Here is a 23,582-nt window from a genome sequence, read left to right on the forward strand (position 1 = left end):
AAACACAAAGTTACAGTGATTCAGCCAAATATCCCAGCATATATAACCAAAAAGTGTTGGCCAAAGAGCTTTTTGTGTCAGCTCATTCCCTACTCCATTCTTCAAATTCCATTTGACCCAATCCGGCCCCTGTAGCGAACAAAAAGGTCTCCAGTTAAGTAGGATTAATTATCGACATCCACCTGTGAAAGGCATTTTGACAATCTCGAATGAGGTGTGTATTGAATCCTCCTTGGCATTGCATCCGAAGGGATAGTTGTCATTACTCTGAATACCTCTTCTAGTCCATAGGTCCATCATAAGCAATCGTCCGTGTGTGAACATCCATATGAAAGACTTGATCTTCTATGAGACCAACCATCTCCATAAGAGCATATAGATATTATCTAGCAGTCGTTGTGTACTTGCAGAAAGAAAATTATACGTATATTTAATAGTAAAAAACGCCATTTGAAGATTGTTTCTAGAAGTATTTATCCTCTCCTCTCTCCTTGCGAGGTAGGTGAGCTCGAGTCAAATAGTTAATGACAGAGGGTTCAAACCAGATTCCCAGTTTCCCACTACTCCATTCACCATCCATCTTAACATGTTCCAACGCTGTCTCTTCTTTGTTGGCAAAGCCTTCATACCTAGGAATGAGATCAATCAAGGGGTATTCATCTCTGACCAATTCTCAAACTAGAAAGACATACTAGAGCCATCTCCAATTTTCTTCCTAACACCCCCCTCAAAATTCTCCTAGACATCACATATGCTTCTCCAGATCAGCGAGGAATTCTGTTTTTTCCTAATGCTTAGCACGGGGCTTGTGCCACCTTTGTATTTACTTTTTAAGACCTTCACCCAAAGGCTGTCCTTATTTGACGAGAGATTCAACAAAGTTTCATCATGAATGCCTTGTTTTGCTTCCTCAAGTTTTTGATACCTTGGCCACCTTCCAACTTATCCGTAGAATTTTTTTCCCATGATAAAAGATGGAGCTCCCTATCGCTCTCTGAATGACCCTATAAGAAGTTTCTACTTTGCTTCTTAATTTTGTTCAACAATTTTTTTGGGTAAGAGCATAGTCTGCATGGGGTAGGAGCGTAGGGCAGAGATCACCATCTAGATAAATGTAGCTCTTCTTGCTTTGTTTAGAAACCTTCCCTTCCATCCACTATGCCTCTTCTGCATTTTTTCAAGAATGGGAGCAAACATGACATACGAAGCTCTTTTGTGAAAAAGGGAAATACCAAGGTAATTTGCCCAAGTGTCCCATCAACGAGACCCCCATTTTCTGACTCAAATCAAGAGATCTTGAGACATGGACATTCTTGGAATGGTGCATTTTCGTCTTGAAATAATTCATACTTTGCCTTGAAGAGATATAGAACCGATTCAGACATTCAAGCATAATCTCTACTTGAGTGGACAAAGCTTCTCCAAACAAGACAAGGTCATTCTCCCATATATCAATTCTTTAATTTTGAGTATATTTATTTTTTTTAAAAATCTAATTCCATGATTAGTTTCTATTTAGTATAAATTTTTACAATTGTATTTTTTTTAATTTATAGGTGTTCAAGATTAATGTATGATATACCATTTATAGAATTATATTTAGAAGCTTTGTGATAAATTAATTTCAAGTCTATTTGTCTAAAATTTACAAATCCAGGGCCGTGTGACAATTGACACTATAAATTGGGATCCAAGATTAGGAGTGAAAATAGGTTAAATAATATATAAGTCCAATCTGATTGAAAATATAACGAAAAATGAAAAAGAATAGATTGATTAAAAATTAAATCATAAAACTGATGTGTTGGGCTCGTAAACAATGTCTTGAGAAAATAAATTTAATTAAAGATCTCAGCTTATTTAATAAGTATATTAGGTTGGACCGAAGTAGGCTTGATCCCACTCTTCTTGGGACTTTGAAGTTATCCTGCACATGCAAAAAGCCTTCTATAAAAAAATTTCAATTTATTCTTTTAAGTTTCAAAAATGACACAAAATGTTAATTCTTTCAATGTTTTTTCGGTCATAAAGATCATTCAAATAACTTCTCTATTAAAGAACTTGACTGTGTCAGCCAAAAAATCTAAGCAATTTTAAAAGTATAATTAAAATACTCTTTTGCAGCTAAAAATTAATATCATTAAAGTATAAAATTAATAATAAATCACCCAATTTATAAGTTATAAACATTTTGGCTCATTTTGAAATTGTGTGTAATATACTCCCTCAGTTCAAAAATATAAAGTATTTTTTGAGAGTTAAATGTTAAAAAATATAAGACATTTTTAATTTTTTTATATAAAATTATTGCTTTTTTTTAAGTATTTTTATTAATGAATAAATTTGTTATAGAATATTTAATAAAAAGAATTATAAAAAAATAATATTAATTTAAAAATATATAATTATTTTATTAAATGATGAGATTAAGTTAAAAATCTTACATTTTTATACGGATGTAGCAGCAATGTATCAAGTGGAAAACGACTCCTGCTCTCTCGTCTAGGAATACTTTGTTTAATAATAAATAATAATGATAAAAGAATAAAACAAAAGGGCGGGGTTAAAAGGCGAAGGTGCAGCCTATGAGCGTAAGAACACTAGTCGTGGCGGCACGGCTTGCACAGAAAGGTGAGAGGGAAAAACGTTCAAATCAAGAAGCGCGGTTTAGGGTTTGTTGCAGTGTTCTTCTTTCATATTCGTCAGAGTGAAAGAGAAGTCATCAAAGGAAAATGGTGAACCCAAGATGCTATCTGGACATAAGCATTGGTGGAGAGTTAGAGGGTAGGATTGTGGTCGAGCTCTTCAAAGATGTCGTTCCCAAAACTGCTGAGAACTTCAGGGCTCTTTGTACGGGTGAGAAGGGCCTCGCTCCCAACACCGGAGTTCCCCTGCATTACAAGGTCCTTTCTCTCTCACTTTGCTTTTGTTTTTTTTGTCCTTTCTTTTTCTCATTGAACACACTTTGTTTGCAATTTTTGTTTTCATTTCTTCTTCTTCTTCTTCTTCTTCTTCTTCTTCTTTTGACATTTTGATACAACCATGCATCGATTTTGGTTTTGCTTAACTTGCAATTTTCTATTTATTCTTTTGTCAACATATGTAATTTTTATACTCTTGATGAGGCTTCTGAATATTCATTTTAGGGAGTCCGTTTTCATCGCGTCATTAAAGGTTTCATGGTACAAGGTGGAGATTTCACGGCTGGCGATGGCACTGGTGGAGAATCCATTTATGGCTTGAAATTTGAGGATGAGAATTTTGAGTTGAAACATGAGAGGAAAGGGATATTGTCAATGGCTAATGCAGGTCCCAACACCAATGGATCGCAATTTTTCATTACTACTACTCGGACTCCTCATTTGGATGGAAAGCACGTAGTGTTTGGAAAGGTGATAAAAGGAATGGGTGTGGTGCGTTCTATCGAACATGTTACTACTGGGGAAGTTGACTGTCCCACCCAAGATGTAATCATCGCTGATTGTGGAGAAATAGCTGAAGGGGATGATGATGGAACCATAAACTTCTTCAAAGATGGCGATACTTATCCTGACTGGCCAACTGACCTAAACGAGAAGCCAGATGAAATTTCTTGGTGGATGGAGGCTGTTGATTCTATCAAAAGTCTGGGAAATGAACAGTATAAGGTACAATGTTTTTACAGGTCTCAGCATAATATTCTTCAACATGTCCTGATGATTTTTCTTCCTGTTCCTTCCCTTGCAATTCTAGCCTTAAAATCATTATATTTATTTGGAAGAATTAGAATATGCACCGGCTGGCTTTTTTTCATTCACTAAATTTTGCCATATCATTTCCAACATGCAGAAGCAAGATTATAAGTCTGCTGTTCGCAAGTATCGCAAAGCTTTGCGCTATTTGGATGTCTGCTGGGAAAAGGACGACATTGATGAAGGTCAACCTGATAGTGTGGCTTATGCCGCTTGTGCTGTCTTGAATGATATGCTGTCCTGGCTGCTATTTTAGCACTTTTAGTATCTCACAGATATTTTATTTTCAAATTTTCAGAGAAGAGCACTGCTTTAAGGAAGATAAAGTCTCAAATTTTTACCAACAGTTCTGTAAGTACCATTTCATCAATGCATGTGATACATCTATCATTATTTACTGAAACCCTGTTAATCATAAATAATATTTTTACTTTTTGAAATTATTCCTGGTCTCCTGGAGTAACATTCTAAAGCAAGAAGTGGATTAACAGCTTGAGCTATGTTATGAACAAAGTATTCGTCAGGTTGTGCACCAATATATTGAAACTTTAGCATCTTGAAAGATGAAAGATCACAAATATGCAATGGATGTCTTTGTTCATTTTCACCCAAGGTTCAAACAAAACATAAAAATTGTACAAAAAAAGGAACAAAACGTAAGAACTGAAATGCAAATCTTGATGGTGTCCTTGTTTTTTTGGTCTTTGATCTGTTTTCTCTACGTTAGCCACAGCATTGTGAATGATTTTTTTTCATTTATGACATGTAATCATTCTGCACAAGAGCAGTCTATAAGGCGTGATGCAGGAAGTTATAATATGGATGTAATCATGGCAGGCTCTCTTAGCTACTTGCCTACCCAGAATCAACGTGGAAGTTTTAAATTTGATTTGTGGCTGTAATTTTTGTAACAATTTGTATTTTCTTACCTTCTTTTGTATTTCATTTTAACTGAAGACTCATCTCCTGTGTTTTAATCTTTTTAGGCTTGTAACTTGAAATTAGGCGATCCAAAAGGAGCATTGTTGGATTCAGATTTTGCAATGCATGATGGAGATAACGCAAAGGCCCTGTTTCGCAAAGGCCAGGTTGATCTCTTCCAATATGGATAGTTGCTGTTGATGATGATGATGAAATTGCATGATACTGGCTAATAATTTGTGTGATCTATATGTGAGCTGTGATATTTTCTTGCTCTACTTTTGTTGTACACTAGCTGATTTTGATTAGTATGACCTTCCTACGGCTGTAGGTTCAAAGCCTAGAGTCTATTTTTTATTTTTAATCAATGTGCTTTATATGAATTGTTGAAGATCTTTTACAACCAAGTATTTATTAATTTCATAATTCCTGGATTCTCTGCTTAACCAGTCACATATAATGAATTGGAATTTGTTATTTGTACTTTTCAGGCATGCATGGCACTCAATGACTTGGATGCTGCTGTTGAAAGCTTCAAAAAAGCATTAGAGTTGGAGCCAAACGATGGTAGGTGGTGGTTGTTTGAGTTCTTCATATTCTTTTATTTGTTGAGGGTTTGTGTTTTTGAGAAGTGGGCTTCCTGGATTCTTATGTTGGTACACATGTTAGGATTACTTTTTCCCTCAATATATATATATATATTTTTTTTTTTTTGATACAATTTTTCCCTCAATTGTATCCATATATTTGGTTCAACAGAACTTGGGGGCTTTTTTAAATTCATGGTGAGGCATACTTTTGAAACAAGACTTTAGTCAGTCTTAAGTCCTGGAATTTAGTCCAGTTAGATCAAACAAATTCTTGAAATCTCGTTTCCACATTTACCCCTCGTGCCTTGACCGTGAAAGCCCTTGATAGGATTATTAATAAATAGAGTTGCGTTTTTTCAAGGGGCATTTATATTATAAAGCAGAAGTAAACAGATATAGAGGTTAAACAAATCAGTAGAACGTGACTACTGGATATTAAACTTCGATGTTGCAACACGAACCGAGTCTGGGGTATATCTGGTAAAGTTGACTTCGAACCCTTCTCTGTTCTTCAGGAGGAATTAAGAAAGAGCTTGCAACTGCCAGGAAGAAGGTCAGCCATTTTATTTTATGATTTCCCTTGCTGTTTATTCATGCATCGTTTGCTCGATACAATTTTAGCTTAGTGGGATAGGTTTAATGTTAACTTTGGTTACAGGTTGCTGATAGACATGACCAAGAGAAAAAAGCTTATTCCAGAATGTTCAAATAGAGTTCTTGGAGTTGTGACATATGCTGCTACTGTATTATGTCGAACAAAATCGGGATGGCTGTCATTTCACCTGGTCAAAATTTTCTCCTTTTCCTTTGCAGGCTTAGATCATCAGGTATAGTGTTAATTAGTATAGTTGTATATCTTCTTTCTACATTGTAAAGTGTGAGAGCTGAAGACGGTATGATGTTTCGCTTCTGTCAACCGTGTTTGCTCAGAAGACTGAATTCGAACTTGCATGTGTATTTTCTGATGGAATGCGTTCCAATTCCAGGTATCTGACAGCAAATCAGCCAAGCCCAACGTCCATGGATTCTGTTTTTGGTGTTGAGTTTGTTAAAAATCAATGCGAGGTGAAATGCTGTCTGTAACTTGAATGCTGTTTCGTGTAATGAGGGGACAAATATCTGCTAAAAATCCAAAGACGCTCGGTTGAAGTCGCATATTCATGAAATTTCTGTTGACGCAATGTCCTTCCTGACTAGGATTGCCTGTGTGATTGATTAGTTCGATATCGTTTTCGCTTTCATGCTGATTGGGTGTAACGGCTCTCAGCGTATGAATAAAAGTATAAAACTAGGATGTGACTGACTCTAGATGTAATAGGATGATGCATCGATGTCGCGTCCAATGTGGGTATTTTTTTGATACGTATTAATAAAGTATTGAAATATTATTTTTTAATTTTTTTAAAAAATTAATTTTTAATATATATTTGATATTTTTAGATTATAAATTGATACTTTAAAGTTGATATTTTGAGGTTATTTTTTAAAAGTTAAATTTTATGAAATATCGTGATATTAATTTTTTTGTTTCTAATATGTCTTTATGATTTGCTTTTAAAGTCAAAAATTAAGTTTTCCTTAAAAATAAGTTTTAGATGTAATAAAGAGATAAAAATTATATTTTTTAATTATAAAAATGAAGGAATATAATCTTGATATATAAATTCTAAGTATGAAACTATTAACATAGATTAGGTGGCAGGTGAGTAGGTAAAGATGGAATTAAAATATAATCAATGATCATGCTTTTGTTTTAATATTATTATAAAGAATTATATATGCATACTATGTTCAATATCTTTTAGATTAAAATTATATTTTTAAAATTTTTTTATAAATATATTTGCATTTATAAAAAACATTTCATATCTTATATTTTTAAAAATAAAAGCATTGACATATTGGATACATATCACATTCGGTATGTGTATCAGTATACATATCACTATCTGTGCAATATATATAATAGGTAATTAAAAAATAATAATTTGACTACATGTGTAAATCGTTGGCCTCTAACAAGTCTAATGAGGTGAGCCTGGAACATTGTCAAAAGCCACGGAACGAGTTCTGCTTGCTTATTTGTGAGTTAGGCTGCGCATGTGACCTGACAGTCCGGTTAGCAAGATGTTATAATATTATTTTTCTTAGTTTTTTTTTAATACATTATATTGTTTTTATGATCCATGTTTTATGATTTTGATTTTTAAATTTTTAAAAATTTTAATTTGATTTTCCTAACTTTAGGAGTTTATATTGTGTAAAAAGGATAGATGATTATTAAGGATATATAATTTTAAGAAATTATTGCTTGATAATCATAATATTAGTTTTATGAGAAATTTACTTTAAATAACTATAATTATATTTTTTGTTGAATAACATTATTTTCATATTTGTTTCCTTTGAGACATCTGATAAAATTGAAACAATTAGTATGTCTTCTGCATATGGATGACATGTACAGATCAAGAAAAAATTATTTCCATATTTTAAATTTTGTAAAAATTATTTTCAGGTTGGGCTAAAATCCAATTTAAACTTTTGGGTAGCCCAATGTCTGAACTGACCATCCTCTTGATAAAGCCCAGCTCGTATGCATCAGTAAGGTTAAGTTGCCATGTCGTTTTTAAATAAATATATGGATTTTGATAAATGAAATTTTTTTGGTATTTTATTAATTCTTTTTGTGCCTTTCTTTTCTTCTTGTTTTTTTTTCTTTTTCTTTTTGTGCCTTTTGTAGAATCAAATTATCAAACTTAAACTATTATCTATTTCGATTAACAGAGTTTTTTATTCGGGATAATTTTACAGGACGAACATCTGCATATTATGCAAAGTTAAAAATTACATGTATATTATTTTATTGTTACATTTTTTATCTTTAAGTTGAAATACAAGGGTTTGTTTTTTTTGGCATCCAACACTAACACGAACTTTAATTCACCAGAGAAAACAACTTTAATTCACTAATTATTTATAAATTACAAAATATAGCTATTAATTCTAACATTTTTCAAAAAAATTTCAAATTTTACATAAGCCGATTGGTAATTAGCCCGGTGCTCTCTTCATCAGGTCAGGAACGCAACGCTTGTATTATAAGCTGTTTGATTCCTTCTTGTTCACCAGTTACATGGTTAAATCATTTGGCGCCCTAAGTTAACCACTCTGACTCTCACGCCCCCTCTCTCCCTCGAGGATTCTGCCATGGCAGATCCCATCCCTAGGTCTTTCCTCCTTTCTCTCCTCAACCTTTTACTTCCTAAAGCATTCTTAATTTCTTTGTCCCCCCCCCCCCCCGGCATTTTCTTCAACATTTTCTTCTTGTGGTTCTCGTGAATTGTATTTTCTTTTCTGGTAACTGTAAGTTTTATTTGTTCTGGTCTGCTGCAGATTATAATTTCACGATTTTCTAATACAATTTTATGGCGAAATTTTCTTCCCTTCCATTTCCGTATCTTTCTTCTTTCTCTTAATCTTAGTCTAATTAATTTAGCTGGTGATAGCTTTGACCATCCGGATTATGCTGAGATCGTTGTAATACGTCATGGTGAAACAGCATGGAACGCTGATGGTAGAATACAGGTATTTTTCTCGGCTGGTAAAGTCTGAAGTTTGACGTGTTCAAGTAAAACAGTGATGATTTGATGCTGAGTTTATTAATTGTAGATAATTATAATAGATTTCACAGCAAATCAAATTGTAGGTTGGGCTTATTTCTGCTATTGTATTTGATGCATGCGTGTAGTCTAACCAATATGATATGCTTATCTTAATAAATGCTTTTCAAGTAAAAGTGGCTCAAGCCATCCACTTTAGGTCTCTTTGGCCTTTATGGATGTCAATAATTTCTTAAATCTTCTCGCTGAAAGAGACTATTGTCATCTGTTTGCAAAAGCATATGCTTTGCTAGCCTATAATCACAATCAATTTGTCATCGGCAACTGTTATTTCATAGCTTACCATAAATTATGACAAGAAGCTCCGTCACTTCTTTCCCTTCTATGGCAATTTCTACCTCCCATGCATTCGCATCTCTCTATAGCTTTCTTGTCTATTCTTTCTTATATTGTTTGTTCCTTACTTTCTTTAATTACGCTCAACTTTCATATAAGCTCCTACATGTTTGTAATTAGGGACATCTGGATGTTGAGTTAAATGAAGTTGGAAGAGACCAAGCAGCCGCAGTAAGTTGCTTTTGTAGCACAATTTCTTTCCCTCATGCAAACCATTACTGATGTCTGATGCTTTCTTTTTATTTATTTTTGCCTATTTGTGCCTTAATGACTAATGCCAATGTTTTGGATGGAGGTGGCTGAAAGACTATCTAGTGAACCAAAGTTCTCTTTCGTATATTCATCTGACTTGCAACGAGCTTATGAGACAGCGCAGATAATTGCAACCAAATGTGGAGGGCTAGAGGTTTGAACCCCGGTTATATTCTTCATGTTTCATTTCACTAAATTTTGTATCCTAGAATAGTTCAGTTTTGATTTCCATTGCAAGCCATGCTAGGTCCTCACAGTCATTCAGGTCATTTGATATATTGGTATTCTATCACTGTTTCCATTTATATTAGACGGACTATGCATGAAGTATCTTTGTGGTAATTATGACATAATACTGAAAAGTTAAATATTTTATATGGCAACTAAGAGATGTCTTAATGTTATGTTGCGCATTACTCTGTTATATCACTTCACCTTCTTCCTCTGCATTGTTGAATTTAAATATAATATAATTTCTTTAATATATATATTCCTCTTTGTATCTCAAACTCCAGGTCGTCAAGGACCCTGACCTAAGGGAAAGACACCTAGGGGATCTTCAAGGCCTTTACCGTCGTGAAGCATCAAAGACTAATCCCACAGCTTACAGGGCTATGGATCGAGGTGAAGAAATACCAGTAAGTGCAATAGAAGCCAGATAATCATACCCCTTATTTAAAATGAAAACATGATTTCATTCAAGTCAATCTACATTTGCTTTGAGCTGATGGTTTGTTATTCAGTTGCTGCACTAATCTTGATTGGTTAGTGTTTTGCTTTGATATTATCTACACTGTGATTTCCTTCTTTGCACGTGCCTGACATTGATGCATATGTCACAATATTCAGGGTGGCGGAGAAAGTCTTGATCAGCTTTCCAAACGCTGCACATCTGCATTGCAGAGAATAGGCATGAAGCATTTAGGTAGGCCACCTTGGTAAAATTATTTGGCTCGTGCCTTTCATGAGAGGATTGCCAGGGCAAATTGCTTTGGGATGCAAGTTACTTGCCCTTAGTGTGTAACCTAGATTTCTTTTAGACAATGTGGGCCTAACAAGCAGTTCGTGATAACTGATAATACTGTGTTAATGGATCCCTTTTCAAAGTCTTTCGACACTTGAATAATTATGTGAAATTATCATTTGCAGGGAAGCGGGTTGCAGTTGTTACTCATGGAGGTGTCATCAGATCACTATACAAGCGGGCCAATAACAAAAACAGGCGATGTGGGATGATACTCAACACGTCTGTCAATGTGTTTCACTTGCATGAAGACAAGTGGGTTATAAAAACTTGGGGTGATGTTAGCCATCTGAACCAAACAGGATTTCTGCAGTCGGGTTTTGGGGGTGACAGAACTTCTGGTTAGGCTGTATCGCTTGACTTGTTCATTGAAGCAATAGTGATACGAGGTTTTCAAAATGATGATGCTAAAAATAATTTTTTCAGTGCCTTCTGGCTGATATTTTTTCAATTACACTGTTATGAACTTCAATGATGCTAAAGATAATTTTGCCTCGCCCTTGTCAAGTTACCAGTTATCCTATTCTGGCTATCATGCATAGTGTTGTCCCAACTCCCAAATGTAATATGCCTGCTGGCGTTCATCAATGTATGATGAGTGTTTTTTATGTTTTGGTTTGTGTGTTGCCTTTCCCCCGGGGGGGCGGGGTTTAGAAGATTTCTTTTTGATTTACTTAACAACTATGTCGATGAATTCCATTATTCAGTGATGCCTGCTGATAACTTTTTTTGGGGGAATTTTAGTTAAGGAACACCAGAATTAATTTCAGTTTTTTAAAATTTTAGTTCAGTTCAAAAAAAAAATTAAAAGAATTCTGAAGGTAAAAAGACCAAAATATGCCTTTCACTTATTATATAAAATCACTAGTTATTAATTTTCTTACTTTACTTGTTAATTTACAAATGTGAGTTGTAAATTACATGAGTTGACATGCTAATAATTATATAATACTTGACATCAATTTTTTTACTCATAAGTAACAGTATTAATTGTTAAACTGCTAACTTTATTTATTAATTTACTAATATCAGTTTTAAATTACTAATAGGTTTTGCAATTCACTAACGTCAATTGTAAATGATTGACAGGTCTTATAATTTATAACTGTTGTTAGTGAATTAACAAGTAAAGTTAGCAAATTAATAATTAATATTCGTGATTGTTTGACAAATGAATGTAATTTACAAATGATATTGATAAATTAACACATGCAATAAGAAAATTAATAATTTCTAATCTTGCATAATAAATGAAGGATATTTTAATTTTTTTACTGTCAAAATTATTTTGACTTTTTTTCCTCTAGGCTAAATTGAAATTTTGAAAATTTTTTAGTCCACTTGAAATTAATTTTTTTAGAATGGTCCTTGACTAAAATTCTTTTTACTTTTTTTTTTTAACTCAAGGTTTGTTTCTTAAGCTTAGAGTGTGTGTGATGAAATTGAGTTCTAAAGTTTAGAGGGAAGTTTTTGCCGTGAAGTTTGAATACTCTACTCATAATGGTAGAGTAGGTGTGATGTATGACAGCAGTGTTTAACTTGTACTCATCTCAATTGGTTCGGTTTCATTTCAATTATATCAAGATGGGTCTTGTCTCAGCTTGAAAATAATTGAGATAGGACAAGAAAGGGATTTGGGATAAGACGGAACGCAAGACTACCTTCGAAACATTCCATTTTAGCCTGAATATTTTTATATATATATATATATATATATTATTTTTATTTATAAATATACATTAACTATATTAATTATATTAATATAATTTATACTTATATTAATGATAATTTCAATATGTGTAATTTTTATTTAAAATTAAAATTTGTTGATATTGATAATTTTAATGACACAAAGTTACAAACTTATTAAGTAAGCAATGCGAGGTAATATCTTTCTCTATAATACATTAATTATATTAATATAATTTATTTTTATATTTATGTATTTAATAACTTTTATTTATATCATATTTCTAGCTTTATTTTCATATCTCGATTAAAGAAGAAGAACAATGATTTGATATTGTGTCTAACTTGTCTATTGTTATTGCTCTTATAGCTTAGAGATAATTTATAATTACTATCATAATGTGTTATATACTTGTAGTTATGATTGATGTAATTCAATAATTAATTTTAAATTGTGATTTATATATTCATATTGTTGTGATTTTAAACTCAATAAATTATTGATTTAAAATTTTAATAAATGTTATTATTTAAACCTTTTTCTCACATCACCTGATTTATCGAGACAACGGGACGTATCTATTTCTAATGGGACAGGACACAGGACAAAATTCAATCCCTATCTTTTTTAAAGATGGGACATGAAACAAAGGTATCTTGGTTCCATCCTTCCTTGTGAATATTCCTAATGTATGATATATCATAGGCAAAGAAGTCATCAGGCCAAGAACTTTTCACATTAATTTCACCTTTTGTTTTTGTTTTTTTAATTCTTATATAAATAACGTATGGACTATTTATAATTATAATTATAATTTATAAATACAAATACTACAAGTTTTATTTTATTAACTAGAGTCGATTACATGAATTGAATGATGTTATAATCTCCTATTTTTATCATTAATCAAATTTTTAAAAATATTGTTGATCAAAAAGTCTCATACAACAATTACAAATTTATCTTTTAATTATAATTTTATTGTCTTTTCGTTAGAAATTATAAAATTGTCTTTTTCATTAATTTTATCAACGCTTTTCTCTTCTTATTGCTTCTTACATGATATTCCTTTCTTTTTCATTCCGGCTTCATCCTTTATGTTCTTTTTTATCCTTTTCCCCCATTTATTGGATTGGTGCCTGTGAATTTGTTTTTAAGATATTATAAATTTTTTTGTATAAAATAAAATAAAATTTTTAAATAAGATAACAAGCATTTTTATCCTTATTGAAAACTACATAAGATCTTTTTACTACACATAATAAAAGGGGCTCAATAGAAAATACCATTAAAAAAAATTTTCACTTAAAAGTAATTTGTTTTAAATTTTTAAAATAAAGGAAAAATGACAATAAAATCTCTTTGAAATATATAAATAATAATTTAATCTCTCAAAATGTCATAATTTTTCTGAAGTCCTTGAAACTTTTCTGTCATTAATTAATTTATATAAATTATTAAATTATTCTTGTTGAAAATAAATGATTCACAAGTTTTTTTTTTAAATATTAACAACTGTATTTCTTATATTCGCAATAATGTAATAGCAAATCACAACTTTATATATCAAATTTCATATTTGAATTTGCATTGTTGCGAATATAAAAAAGAAAATTGTTAATATTTAAATAAAACTTGTGAATAATTTATTTTTAATAAGGACAATTTGATAATTTATATAAATTCATTCATGATAGAAAAGTCTTTAGGAACTTCAGAAAAATTATGATATTCTAAGAGATTAAATTATCACTTATATATTTTAGAGAGATTTTATTATCATTTTCTCTAATAATAAATTGTAAATATTTAGTAAATATTGTACATGTTTTTTTTTTAAATTACTCTTGATTCAAGCTACCAAAACGCCTGTCTTGCATCTCATGCTACAAGGTGAGGTGTCACAGCCAAATGTAATTAGGTGAGACACCAATTTCTAATCCTTGAGGTTTTATTTAACTTTTTGTTCGGACTCTTAAAGTTTCTTTTAGTTTAATATATTGTTTTAAAATATTTAAAGTTCTTAACAATTAACATATAGTTTAGCACCATCAACATCAATAACGAAATTTTGACCAAAAAAAAAAACATCATTAAATAAATTGTTGATAAGGCTCACTGGCATCTTAATGAGTAATTAAAACAAAAAATACTAATATGACCATTTGTGATTTTACCACTGGTCTCCTAGTCTAATTAGGTGGGCTTGGTACATTGTTAAAACTGAAGGAGTTAATGAGTTTTTATTTTAACAATAATTTGTGAGTAATAAGATATTATATATATATATATATATATATATTAAAAATATAGATATTGATGAAAGAATTCATGCGTTTGTTAATGAGTTAATGGTTTTTCTTTTTTCTTTTTTTTGATAAACAATGAGTTAGTGGTTCTATCATTGCATTAAAGTCTTTTTATCTCTCAATTTTACTCAAAAAGTCATTAGGTTAATTTATTCCTTAATTTTTTTCTTTTATCATCCTGTCATTTTTTCATTATTAGTTAACTATTAGTAAACCTTATATCATTTTTTTAATTTTTTTTATAAAATATTTGAATTGAAAGTGCCTACTAATCTTTCAAATAAAAGTTAAAAAGCAAAAATAATTTTTTATGCAATAAAAAATATTAAAAAAATAGTAAAATTTTTTAATGACTAATAAACGTTAAGTATTTTTAATATTAAAATAATAAAAGATGGAATTTTCAATTTTAAAAAAAAATTAACTTATAGTTAAATTTATAATTTCAAATAGCTTTTTTGATAAAGTCGACAATAAAAATTAGACCGCATCTAACCAATTGACAGCATCTTGGCGGCATCACTAATATTATACCTCTCTCCTGGCAGAAATAGATTCTTTAAATTTATTTTTCTCTCAATTTCAAGAATTCAAGAAGTACGTTATACTGTTATAGTTATAGTTTTTAGTTTTATATTGTTGCACGAAGAATCGCCACTGGCCATTGCTGTAATTTTATTTTATTTTTGATACACTTCCATTAAAAAAAGAAATAAATAATAAAAGAATCCGATTCTTGAAGCTGACCGTGATTGGTTATTACTGATTAGCCCTGAGCTCCGGAACGCAACGCCTATAAATGTAAGTTGGTTGATTTTTTCCCCCCACATTCTGTTATTGCTCTGTTCACCAATTGAATCTTTTGGCGCTTCAAGCTAAGTACGCTTCTTACTCTCTCGCCTCGCGCTCTCACTCGTCGATTCTTCCATGGCGGATCCCGCTTCTAGGTCTTACGTCTTCTCCCTCCTCAAGCTTTTACTTCTTGATATCTCAGCTTCTGAATTTGAAACCTTACACCTATTTGCATTCTTAATTTCTTTGTTTTCTTTCCCCTTCGATTCTTTTCATCATTTTCTTGCTGGCTTGCTCTTGAATTGTATCTTTTCTGGTATCTGCAACTTTTCGTTGTCCTTGTCTTCCGCTAATCATGGTTTAAAATTTTTCTAAAATAATTTGAAGGTGAAATTTTCTTCCCTTCCATGTTGCTTTTTCCTTCTTTCTCCCAATCTCAAATTATTTAATATCACGATGCTGATTATAGCATTGACCATCCGGATTATGCTGAGGTGGTTGTGATACGCCATGGTGAAACAGCATGGAACTCTGATGGAAGAATGCAGGTACTTTTCTTGGCGGGAAAAGATTGACGTGATCGAGTATAAACAGTGATGCCATTTGATATTGAGTGTGCTATGCATAACTAATATATCACCGAAAATCAAATCGTAGGTTGAGCTTATTTCTGCTATTATATTTATCATGCGTACACGTAGACTAACCAAATATGATATGGCTCCTTGGCCTGTGACTACCAATAATTATTTTCAAAAGATCTCTGTACGGGAAGAGACCATTCCCATCTGTTTGCAAAAGTCTGTTCTTAGCTACCCTATAATCTCAATCACTTTGTTCTCAGAAACTGTTATTCGTAGCTTAACATAATCATGACAAGAAGCTCCTTTACTTCTTTCCCTTCTGCGGTAATTTCTACCACTCGTGTAACTGCATCTTTTTATGCCTTTCTTGTCCATTATTTCTTATATTGATTGTCCTTGTTGAGGTTACTTGCTTTATTTATGCTCAATTTACATATAGGCTCATAATATGTGTGTTGTCAGGGTCATCTGGATATTGAGCTAAACGAAGCCGGAAGAGCGCAAGCAGCTGCAGTAAGTAGTTTTTGTTGCTCGATTTCTTTCCTACATACAACAAACCATATCTGATGCTTTCTTTCTTTCTTTCTTTTTTATTAATGTCTTAATGACTGATGCCAATATTTTGGATGGAGGTGGCTGAAAGACTATCTAGTGAACCAAAGTTCTCTGTCGTATATTCTTCTGACTTGCAAAGAGCCTATGAAACTGCACAGATAATTGCAGCCAAATGTGGAGGGCTAGAGGTTCGAACCCAGATCAACTTAAATCTTGTATTCTAGAATGAAAGTTCGGTCTTGATTTCCACTATAAGCCGTACTCACTGCTCAGTTGAGCTCGTTCTGTATATTTGTGTACTCACAGTCGTGACCATTTATTAAAACCCAGACTTTGCATGAAGAGTCTTACTGGTTTGTGGTAATTTTGACACAGATACTGAGAATTTAATTTTAGTATTTTAAATAGCAACTATACGATGTCTTGAATTTAAGTTCAATGGTGAATGCACATCGTTCTCCCCCATGTGTGTGTTATATCGCTTCACCTTCTTTCTCTGCGTTGTCGAATTCAAATATAACATAACTATAATTATATTTTTCTCTAATTTTTTTTTTGCCCTTTTTATATGATTATATCTCGGACCTTAAACTCCAGGTTGTCGAGGACCCTGACCTGAGGGAAAGACACCTTGGGGTTCTTCAAGGTGTTTCCCGTCATGAAGCGTTGAAGACTAATCCCACAGCTTACACGGCTAAAGATCTTGGTGAAGAAATACCAGTAAGTGCTATAGAAGCCAAATCATTATACCCCTTGTCTAAAATAAAAACAGAAATTCATATTCATTCATACATATCAATAGAAGTTTCCTCTGAGATGATGATGTTTACTACTCAATTCCTGCTCTAACTTGTTTTGTCAGTGTTTTTTCTTTGCCCCTGCATTATTAATATTATGAATGCCGTTAATATTGCATGAAGCTGACATTAATGCGTATGTCACAATATTCAGGGCGGTGGAGAAAGTCTTGATCAACTTTCCAAACGCTGCACATCTGCATTGCAGAGAATAGCCATGAAGCATTTAGGTAGGCATCTTAAATTATCCGGTTCATGGCTTGCTCATGAGAAAATTACATTGCCAGGGCAAATTGATTTGACATGCAAGTTACTTACCAAATTTACAAGTGATTGGTGATAATTGATAATATGTTAATGTATCATTTGCAGGGAAGCGGGTGGCAGTTGTTACTCATGCAGGTGTAATCAGATCACTTTACATGCGGGTCAACACAGAAGAGCCTTCAGGGAAAATACTCAACTCATCTGTCAATGTGTTTCACTTGTATGAAGACAAGTGGATTATAAAAACTTGGGGCGATGTTAGCCATCTGGACCGAACAGGATCTGGGGAATCTGGTTCTGGGGGTGACAGAACATCTGGTTAGGCTGTGCATCGATCGACTTGTACATCCACTGAACATTATTGATACCATGTTTTCAAACTGACACAGGTTATGGGGAAGGAGAGGAAAAGGATGTCATTGTCTACTGGCTGAATTTTTTTAATTTTTTTCATGTACAGCATATTGAGCTTCAATGATGCTAAAGATAATTTTGCATCCTATTATGCACAATGTTTGTGGGTACAAGTATTTTCGTTTTGCTTCTTCTTAACTGTGTTGACGAACACCACTGGGGAAGACATGAAGTGATACTTGCTCATAGGTTCTTACTGAATGACTGATGGTCGAACATATTACATCCCCCCCTCCCCCAAGCCCACAACGTTATATATCGTCAACGCACGCACGCACGCGCGCACGTGGTAGGGAATGTCTGATGAATTGATGAGTGATGTCATATGAGCAAGAAGGTAAGCAATCTGCAATCCAATTTCCTCAGCCTGATTGATAAACATCGAAACATTCTCTCTAGATTTAGTTGTAACGTTTAATTAGGACTTGCTGGTTAATTTCAGGGCCACCAAGTCCGTTTGTGTTGTTGAGGGCATTAAAGTTTCTTTCAAAAGGGCTACTCTTAAGTTGAACCTACAACAAGCATGCGTTGATTTTAGTATTGCTTGAGGGCTTAGAGTTCTACATTTGACTCGTCTATCAGTTGTTTGGCTCAGACTATTCTCTTTTGGATCATAGGGCTGCATGTTTGGGATCCTGCTTTGGTCATTTATAATTTGAAGTTGGAAATATCCTAAATGTGTGAAAAATTATTTATATAAGATTTGAACAAGCCATTTCAAATTTGGATAGCGCAGCCTAAATGCTGCTGTTAAGTTTTTTTTTTTTTCATTTTTCAAATTTTAATTGAAAATTATGTTTTGATTCTTTTAAAAATTAAAAAATATAAATGATATATTTCAAAATATTTAAAGCAAAACCTAACAATATAAATTTAGTGTGGACCAAATAGAAAAGGAACCCATAAGATGTGCAGGAATATACCCTACACCATACAACGAATTTGCTGACAGTTTGTGTTAATAAAAAATTTGCACATACACAAATGCAATAAAATATGAATCAGTTGGTGATGGAAATAGAAAACTGCAAAGCAGACAATGCATTGATCTCTGATTCTCTCCCACTCTCTTTTTGTTTCAGAGATCCATTCCTTCGCCTTTGTCTTATGTACCCAGCAAGAAAAGTAGAAAAATTAATGTGGTGACTGTTTTTTTTTTTTTTGGTGCAAATTAGTTACCATTTCTTCCTATTTTTGTTTTATGTTAAATATAAAAGAAAATATTGATAGGGACTAATAACTTAATGTAATGAACGCCTCAAGTGGAGCTTACTTTGAAACACTTTTTCTTAATGAAAATTTATCAACATGTCATTATTTTCTCCTTTTAAGTTTAATGAAGAAATAAATCATATTAGCTAGTAATTTCCAGAAAAAATTATAATAAATTTTTTAGAAGAAAATTTATTGAAAAAAAGTAAGTTATAAGAGTCAAAAATATAAGTGGTAACTCTTGAGTTATAAAGAATAAATAACTATTAAATTTTCGGTTATATCTCATTATATTTATATAAAAAAGTTAAACATTTTTTTGCAACAAAAATAAATTTCTTAAAATTAAATAGCCATATATTTAAATCATCCACATCCAAAATATAAATCCCTATTTGAGCCATAAAATTATTTTTCCCCGAAATGCTCCTCGTTAATCACAATATGAGAGAAAAATATGATATTCACACGCCAGAATGTCAATGGTAAGTTACGGGTAGATTTTCAAAAAAAAAAAAAACGAATTTAATTAGTTTAAAAATTTTATCCGTCTACGTGAATTGTGAAGTATATATTGGTTCCATATATTTGTGAATGGAGATAGTAATATAATTAAATCATAATATAAAACACAAAAAACATTGAATTCCAAGTTTTTTTTTATTAGTTTAATAAATTTTAGGGAAAGTATAGTTTTTGGTTCTTAGAATTTTGGTCACATTGGACTGAAGTTCTTCTAGTTTTCATTAAACATTCAGCCTTTATTTTTAGAATTATGATCAATTTTGATCAAGATTTTTAAAGATAACATGTCATAGACACAACAATGCACGCGTCTCTAACATGACATTAATATTTGATAAGAGAAGGTAACTTGACTAAAATTAACCATAATTTCAACAATTGATTTCTTAATATATGAAAAGATTAGTGTGTAATTTAGACCTGAATTATAAGTTCATAGGTTATTTAAACTCTAAACTCATATTTTGTATATTTTAAATTCTAAACAATTAAATTTAAGACAACTTTACAGTTTTAAAAAAAAAGTTTAATATATGATTTTCACTAAATTTCACTCTTTTCCTCTGTCACCTTTATTTGAAAAAATTATACATTAGGCCCTTATTTTTTAAAAAAATAACAAACATTTGTTTTAATTTAGCAGGATGGTTGAAATTACTCTAAATTTAATTGTTTAGGGTTTACAATATACTAAATATGAGCTTAGAATTTAAATCGTCTCTGGACTTATAGTTCGGGATTTAATTTGTATATTAACCCTACATGAAAAAATTATAGAGATCCAAACTCAAGTTTACCAAGACTAGTATATGGCTCGTGCTATGTACTATGAAATAAAATAATTTAAATAAATAATGAGATTTACTTAACATATAGAATGAGTTATTATTAAATAAAAATAATTGATAACTCATAAATTAAATTTATAGATACTATAAATTGGTTCTAAATGCACTTTATAAGTATTTGAATAGTATTTCTCTATAAATAATATTTAAAGTTGTGTTTTGTGGGTTTTTAATAAAAAAATCAATATTTACAAGTCTTTGTTGATACTTGCTTTAGATTCATAAATGAATACAAGTTTAAGAAAATATAACTAACATTATAAAAATTTTTTATGTTGATTCTAATTTATCATCATGAGGAAAGATGATATAGTTAAGAATTGCTATTGTAAATGTTGAATGGTAAAATTAAGCTTAACAATATACTTAAAACTTTAGCAGTTAAATCCTTCTTAACCTTAATGGATCTTAACATCACTCCAACAACAATCAAATATATTAGGTATCATTAACATATATTGCCAAAAACAAAAGAATTATCAATGTATGATATATGAAAAGTGAATCGTCTTTGAATCATTTTCTTCTTCTTAAAATATCATCTTCTCATAAGGCCAATTCTTTGCCACATAAATAAATCCTCTTGTTGAGAAGATATCAAGCTAAGCAATATATAATTTAAAGTGTGAAGGTTATTTTTAGTAAACATTATCATATTAACAGAATTCTGGATTGGAGAGACAACAACATTAATTAAAATATCATTTACAAAAGTGATGCATGATTCTTGCAAATGAACCTTAGTGTATAAAGGCAAATTATATATCCATTAGAATAAAACTATGCAAACTGTCTTTGCTTCTTGCATAGTGATAAGTCAATATTATTATGGCGTCGCCTTAATTTAAGCACGCAAAAAATTAACAAAAATTTGGACAATTTTAAAGGAAAAGAAGACATCAAGTAATTTAGATGATAACTATGAATATATTACTATGTGGCAAACCATTAACAGGAACTAAAAGGAGGGGATTAAAAGGAAAGATAGAAAATCATCTACCTACCATATTAGTGAATGTTTATTTTATAAAAAAATTACTTATTTTTTTAAAAAAATCTATTTTGTGATTTTTTATAATATTTGTTTAAAATTTTAAAAATAACTAAAATCTAAAAATATATATTTCTGATTATTTTAAGAAGCTACTTTAAATAGTTTTTAAAAATAGTCTAATGCGATAAATGAGAAAAAAATTTTAAAAATGTAGCATATGCAAATGTATCATAAAATTTTAAAATAATTAAATAAAAATTATTTTTTATTATTGTAACTAAATATAAAATGATATTTTCTTTTTATAAAATCTCTATAAAATAAATATCTTTTTATAAAATTTTTAAATTACCTAAAAATCACTTTTTTTAATTTTACATAAACGGGCTCTACATTACAATTGTTCTATATCTTCCCAATATTAAGGCCATTCATAAAATGTTGATATGGTTTGTAAATACACATATTATGAATAAGAAATTATAAATTTAAGATGGATTTATGGAAATACAAATATGAAAGGCTGACTTGTAATACTGTCATAAAAACTTATAATAATGCAAATGATACAACTAAGAAAAATAAGAATTAGAGCGCACAATCAAAACATGAAATTCAAATGTGAATCAATTGTAGAATATTGAAAATGCAGTTGTTTAACAATAACTAAATCTGTAATGAAAATAATTCATCAGGAAAAAAGAATTATAACATACCATAAGAGGAATACCACTTGAGAGAACAAATAGAGAAGAAGCACAAATTGTTAAACACGGCTGGCAAGGGAAGAAGGAAAAGAAGGAAGATGAAAAAAAATGAAGGCTTCACATCCCATCCAACGTAAACATAATTTAAGATAGTGACTTCATGAAAGAGCAATTTTGAATTAAATATAAGAAAATGGGGAGTGGTCTTTAACAATTTAAGAAACAAATAGGAGGTGATTTTTGATAATTTTAAAAATAATTATTTTTAAATTTAAGTTTTGAAATTTGAAATTAGGAATAAGTTAATAGGATGTTAGGATAATGGAGAGATTAGGGGTTAAGGTAATTTTATTTATATTTTAAATAATGAATAATAAAACATAAAAATATCAAGAACACGTGGTATCACTGGACTTAAGCTTGTGGTAATTTTTCAACTATAATTTTGAATTACAAATAAATTTAATTATAAATACCAATTATAAAAAGTTAATAGAAAGTTGGGAGATAATGTAGAGATATGGGAGTGATGAGTTAGTTTTATTTATATTTTAAATAATAAAAAATAAAAATAAAATATTAATAACACATGTCATCACTCGACCTAAGCTTGCTTGAGATTTTACTTATATATATATTAAAAATAAAAAACCTATATTTCTTTAAAATTTAAAAATGATCAAGAATGAAATGAATTAAGTCAAATTGAATTCATCAAAGATAAAATTAGACAACTAAATCAAAATATATTTGTTTAGCCAAGATATATCATACTTTGAAAAATAATTACTCATTCTATTTCAAATTATAAGACAAAGTTGCTGGTATATTGTTGTCCCAAAATATAAAATAATTTAACAAAAATAAGATTTCATTAATGCCACTTTTCTAACATTAACCCTTCAAGTGGAGACAAAATTGAAATAATATTATATTGTAATGATTAGGGTGTAAGTGTATTTTTAAAAGTTTTTAATTTTATTTTAAAAAAATAAATTTATAAAATGTTATTATTGTGTTTTATTAGTATGCTGGATGTGCAATCTTTTCCAACTTTCTTTTATAATTTGGGACAAAAAGAGAACATCATGCATCTATTGTAATATACAAAATTCAAACAAACCTTATTATCTATATAATTTATGAATAATATACTTATTTTTTAGATTTTGTGCACATGAAATCTAAAGTAAATTATATATACTGCTATTGTTCATGGTTTCAGGAAAATACCATATGTATTTTTTTATATTTCAAATATTTATTTCACTTAGGTTTTCAAACTTGTATGTTTAAATAAACTCATGATTGGAATGTAAAGTCAAATCATGCACTCAAATCTTAAATCTTT

The 23,582-nt window shown here is 30.7% G+C and overlaps 3 protein-coding genes across 4 annotated transcripts; all 3 read left to right on the forward strand.

The window, feature by feature from the left end:
• Nucleotides 1–2,564: 2,564 nt before the first annotated feature.
• Nucleotides 2,565–6,438, forward strand: LOC129312047 (peptidyl-prolyl cis-trans isomerase CYP40-like). Of its 2 annotated transcripts, XM_054954609.1 has the most exons (10): nt 2,565–2,631; nt 2,707–2,903; nt 3,147–3,647; nt 3,829–3,916; nt 4,030–4,082; nt 4,718–4,819; nt 5,144–5,219; nt 5,758–5,795; nt 5,901–6,069; nt 6,229–6,438. In XM_054954609.1, exons 2-9 carry the CDS (start codon nt 2,733–2,735, stop codon nt 5,952–5,954), a joined length of 1,083 nt encoding a protein of 360 aa, XP_054810584.1. In that variant the 5' UTR covers nt 2,565–2,631; nt 2,707–2,732; the 3' UTR covers nt 5,955–6,069; nt 6,229–6,438. The 2 variants fall into 2 exon arrangements, with proteins under 2 accessions (XP_054810584.1, XP_054810583.1); XM_054954608.1 differs by having other exon boundaries at nt 2,582–2,903.
• A 1,879-nt stretch (nt 6,439–8,317) lies between these two features.
• On the forward strand, nt 8,318–11,145 carry LOC129311090 (phosphoglycerate mutase-like protein 4). Its single transcript, XM_054953074.1, has 7 exons — nt 8,318–8,472; nt 8,752–8,830; nt 9,382–9,432; nt 9,557–9,667; nt 10,029–10,151; nt 10,363–10,438; nt 10,663–11,145. The coding sequence occupies exons 1-7, from the start codon at nt 8,453–8,455 to the stop codon at nt 10,881–10,883; spliced, it is 681 nt and encodes a 226-aa protein (XP_054809049.1). The 5' UTR covers nt 8,318–8,452; the 3' UTR covers nt 10,884–11,145.
• A 4,235-nt stretch (nt 11,146–15,380) lies between these two features.
• Nucleotides 15,381–18,521, forward strand: LOC129311091 (phosphoglycerate mutase-like protein 4). The gene is made up of 8 exons (XM_054953075.1): nt 15,381–15,483; nt 15,798–15,876; nt 16,375–16,425; nt 16,545–16,655; nt 17,065–17,187; nt 17,419–17,494; nt 17,637–18,282; nt 18,388–18,521. Exons 1-7 carry the CDS (start codon nt 15,464–15,466, stop codon nt 17,852–17,854), a joined length of 678 nt encoding a protein of 225 aa, XP_054809050.1. The 5' UTR covers nt 15,381–15,463; the 3' UTR covers nt 17,855–18,282; nt 18,388–18,521.
• Nucleotides 18,522–23,582: the final 5,061 nt, after the last annotated feature.

This window comes from Prosopis cineraria, unplaced genomic scaffold, assembly GCF_029017545.1.
Source record: "Prosopis cineraria cultivar Desert tree isolate PC_DT_omini unplaced genomic scaffold, ASM2901754v1 PC5, whole genome shotgun sequence".
NCBI classification, from domain to species: Eukaryota; Viridiplantae; Streptophyta; class Magnoliopsida; order Fabales; family Fabaceae; genus Prosopis; species Prosopis cineraria.

Excerpts from the sequence above, each read along its gene's own strand:
- LOC129311091 (XM_054953075.1), top strand. The coding sequence starts at position 15,464 with ATGGCGGATCCCGCTTCTAG. Across the intron at positions 15,877-16,374 it reads ACTCTGATGGAAGAATGCAG|GGTCATCTGGATATTGAGCT; the intron begins GTACTTTTCTTG and ends GTGTGTTGTCAG. Across the intron at positions 16,426-16,544 it reads GAAGAGCGCAAGCAGCTGCA|GTGGCTGAAAGACTATCTAG; the intron begins GTAAGTAGTTTT and ends TTTTGGATGGAG.
- LOC129312047 (XM_054954609.1), top strand. The coding sequence starts at position 2,733 with ATGGTGAACCCAAGATGCTATCTGGACATAAGCATTGGTGGAGAGTTA. Across the intron at positions 2,904-3,146 it reads GAGTTCCCCTGCATTACAAG|GGAGTCCGTTTTCATCGCGT; the intron begins GTCCTTTCTCTC and ends TATTCATTTTAG. Across the intron at positions 5,220-5,757 it reads AGAGTTGGAGCCAAACGATG|GAGGAATTAAGAAAGAGCTT; the intron begins GTAGGTGGTGGT and ends TCTGTTCTTCAG.
- LOC129311090 (XM_054953074.1), top strand. The coding sequence starts at position 8,453 with ATGGCAGATCCCATCCCTAG. Across the intron at positions 9,668-10,028 it reads CCAAATGTGGAGGGCTAGAG|GTCGTCAAGGACCCTGACCT; the intron begins GTTTGAACCCCG and ends CTCAAACTCCAG. Across the intron at positions 10,439-10,662 it reads AATAGGCATGAAGCATTTAG|GGAAGCGGGTTGCAGTTGTT; the intron begins GTAGGCCACCTT and ends TATCATTTGCAG.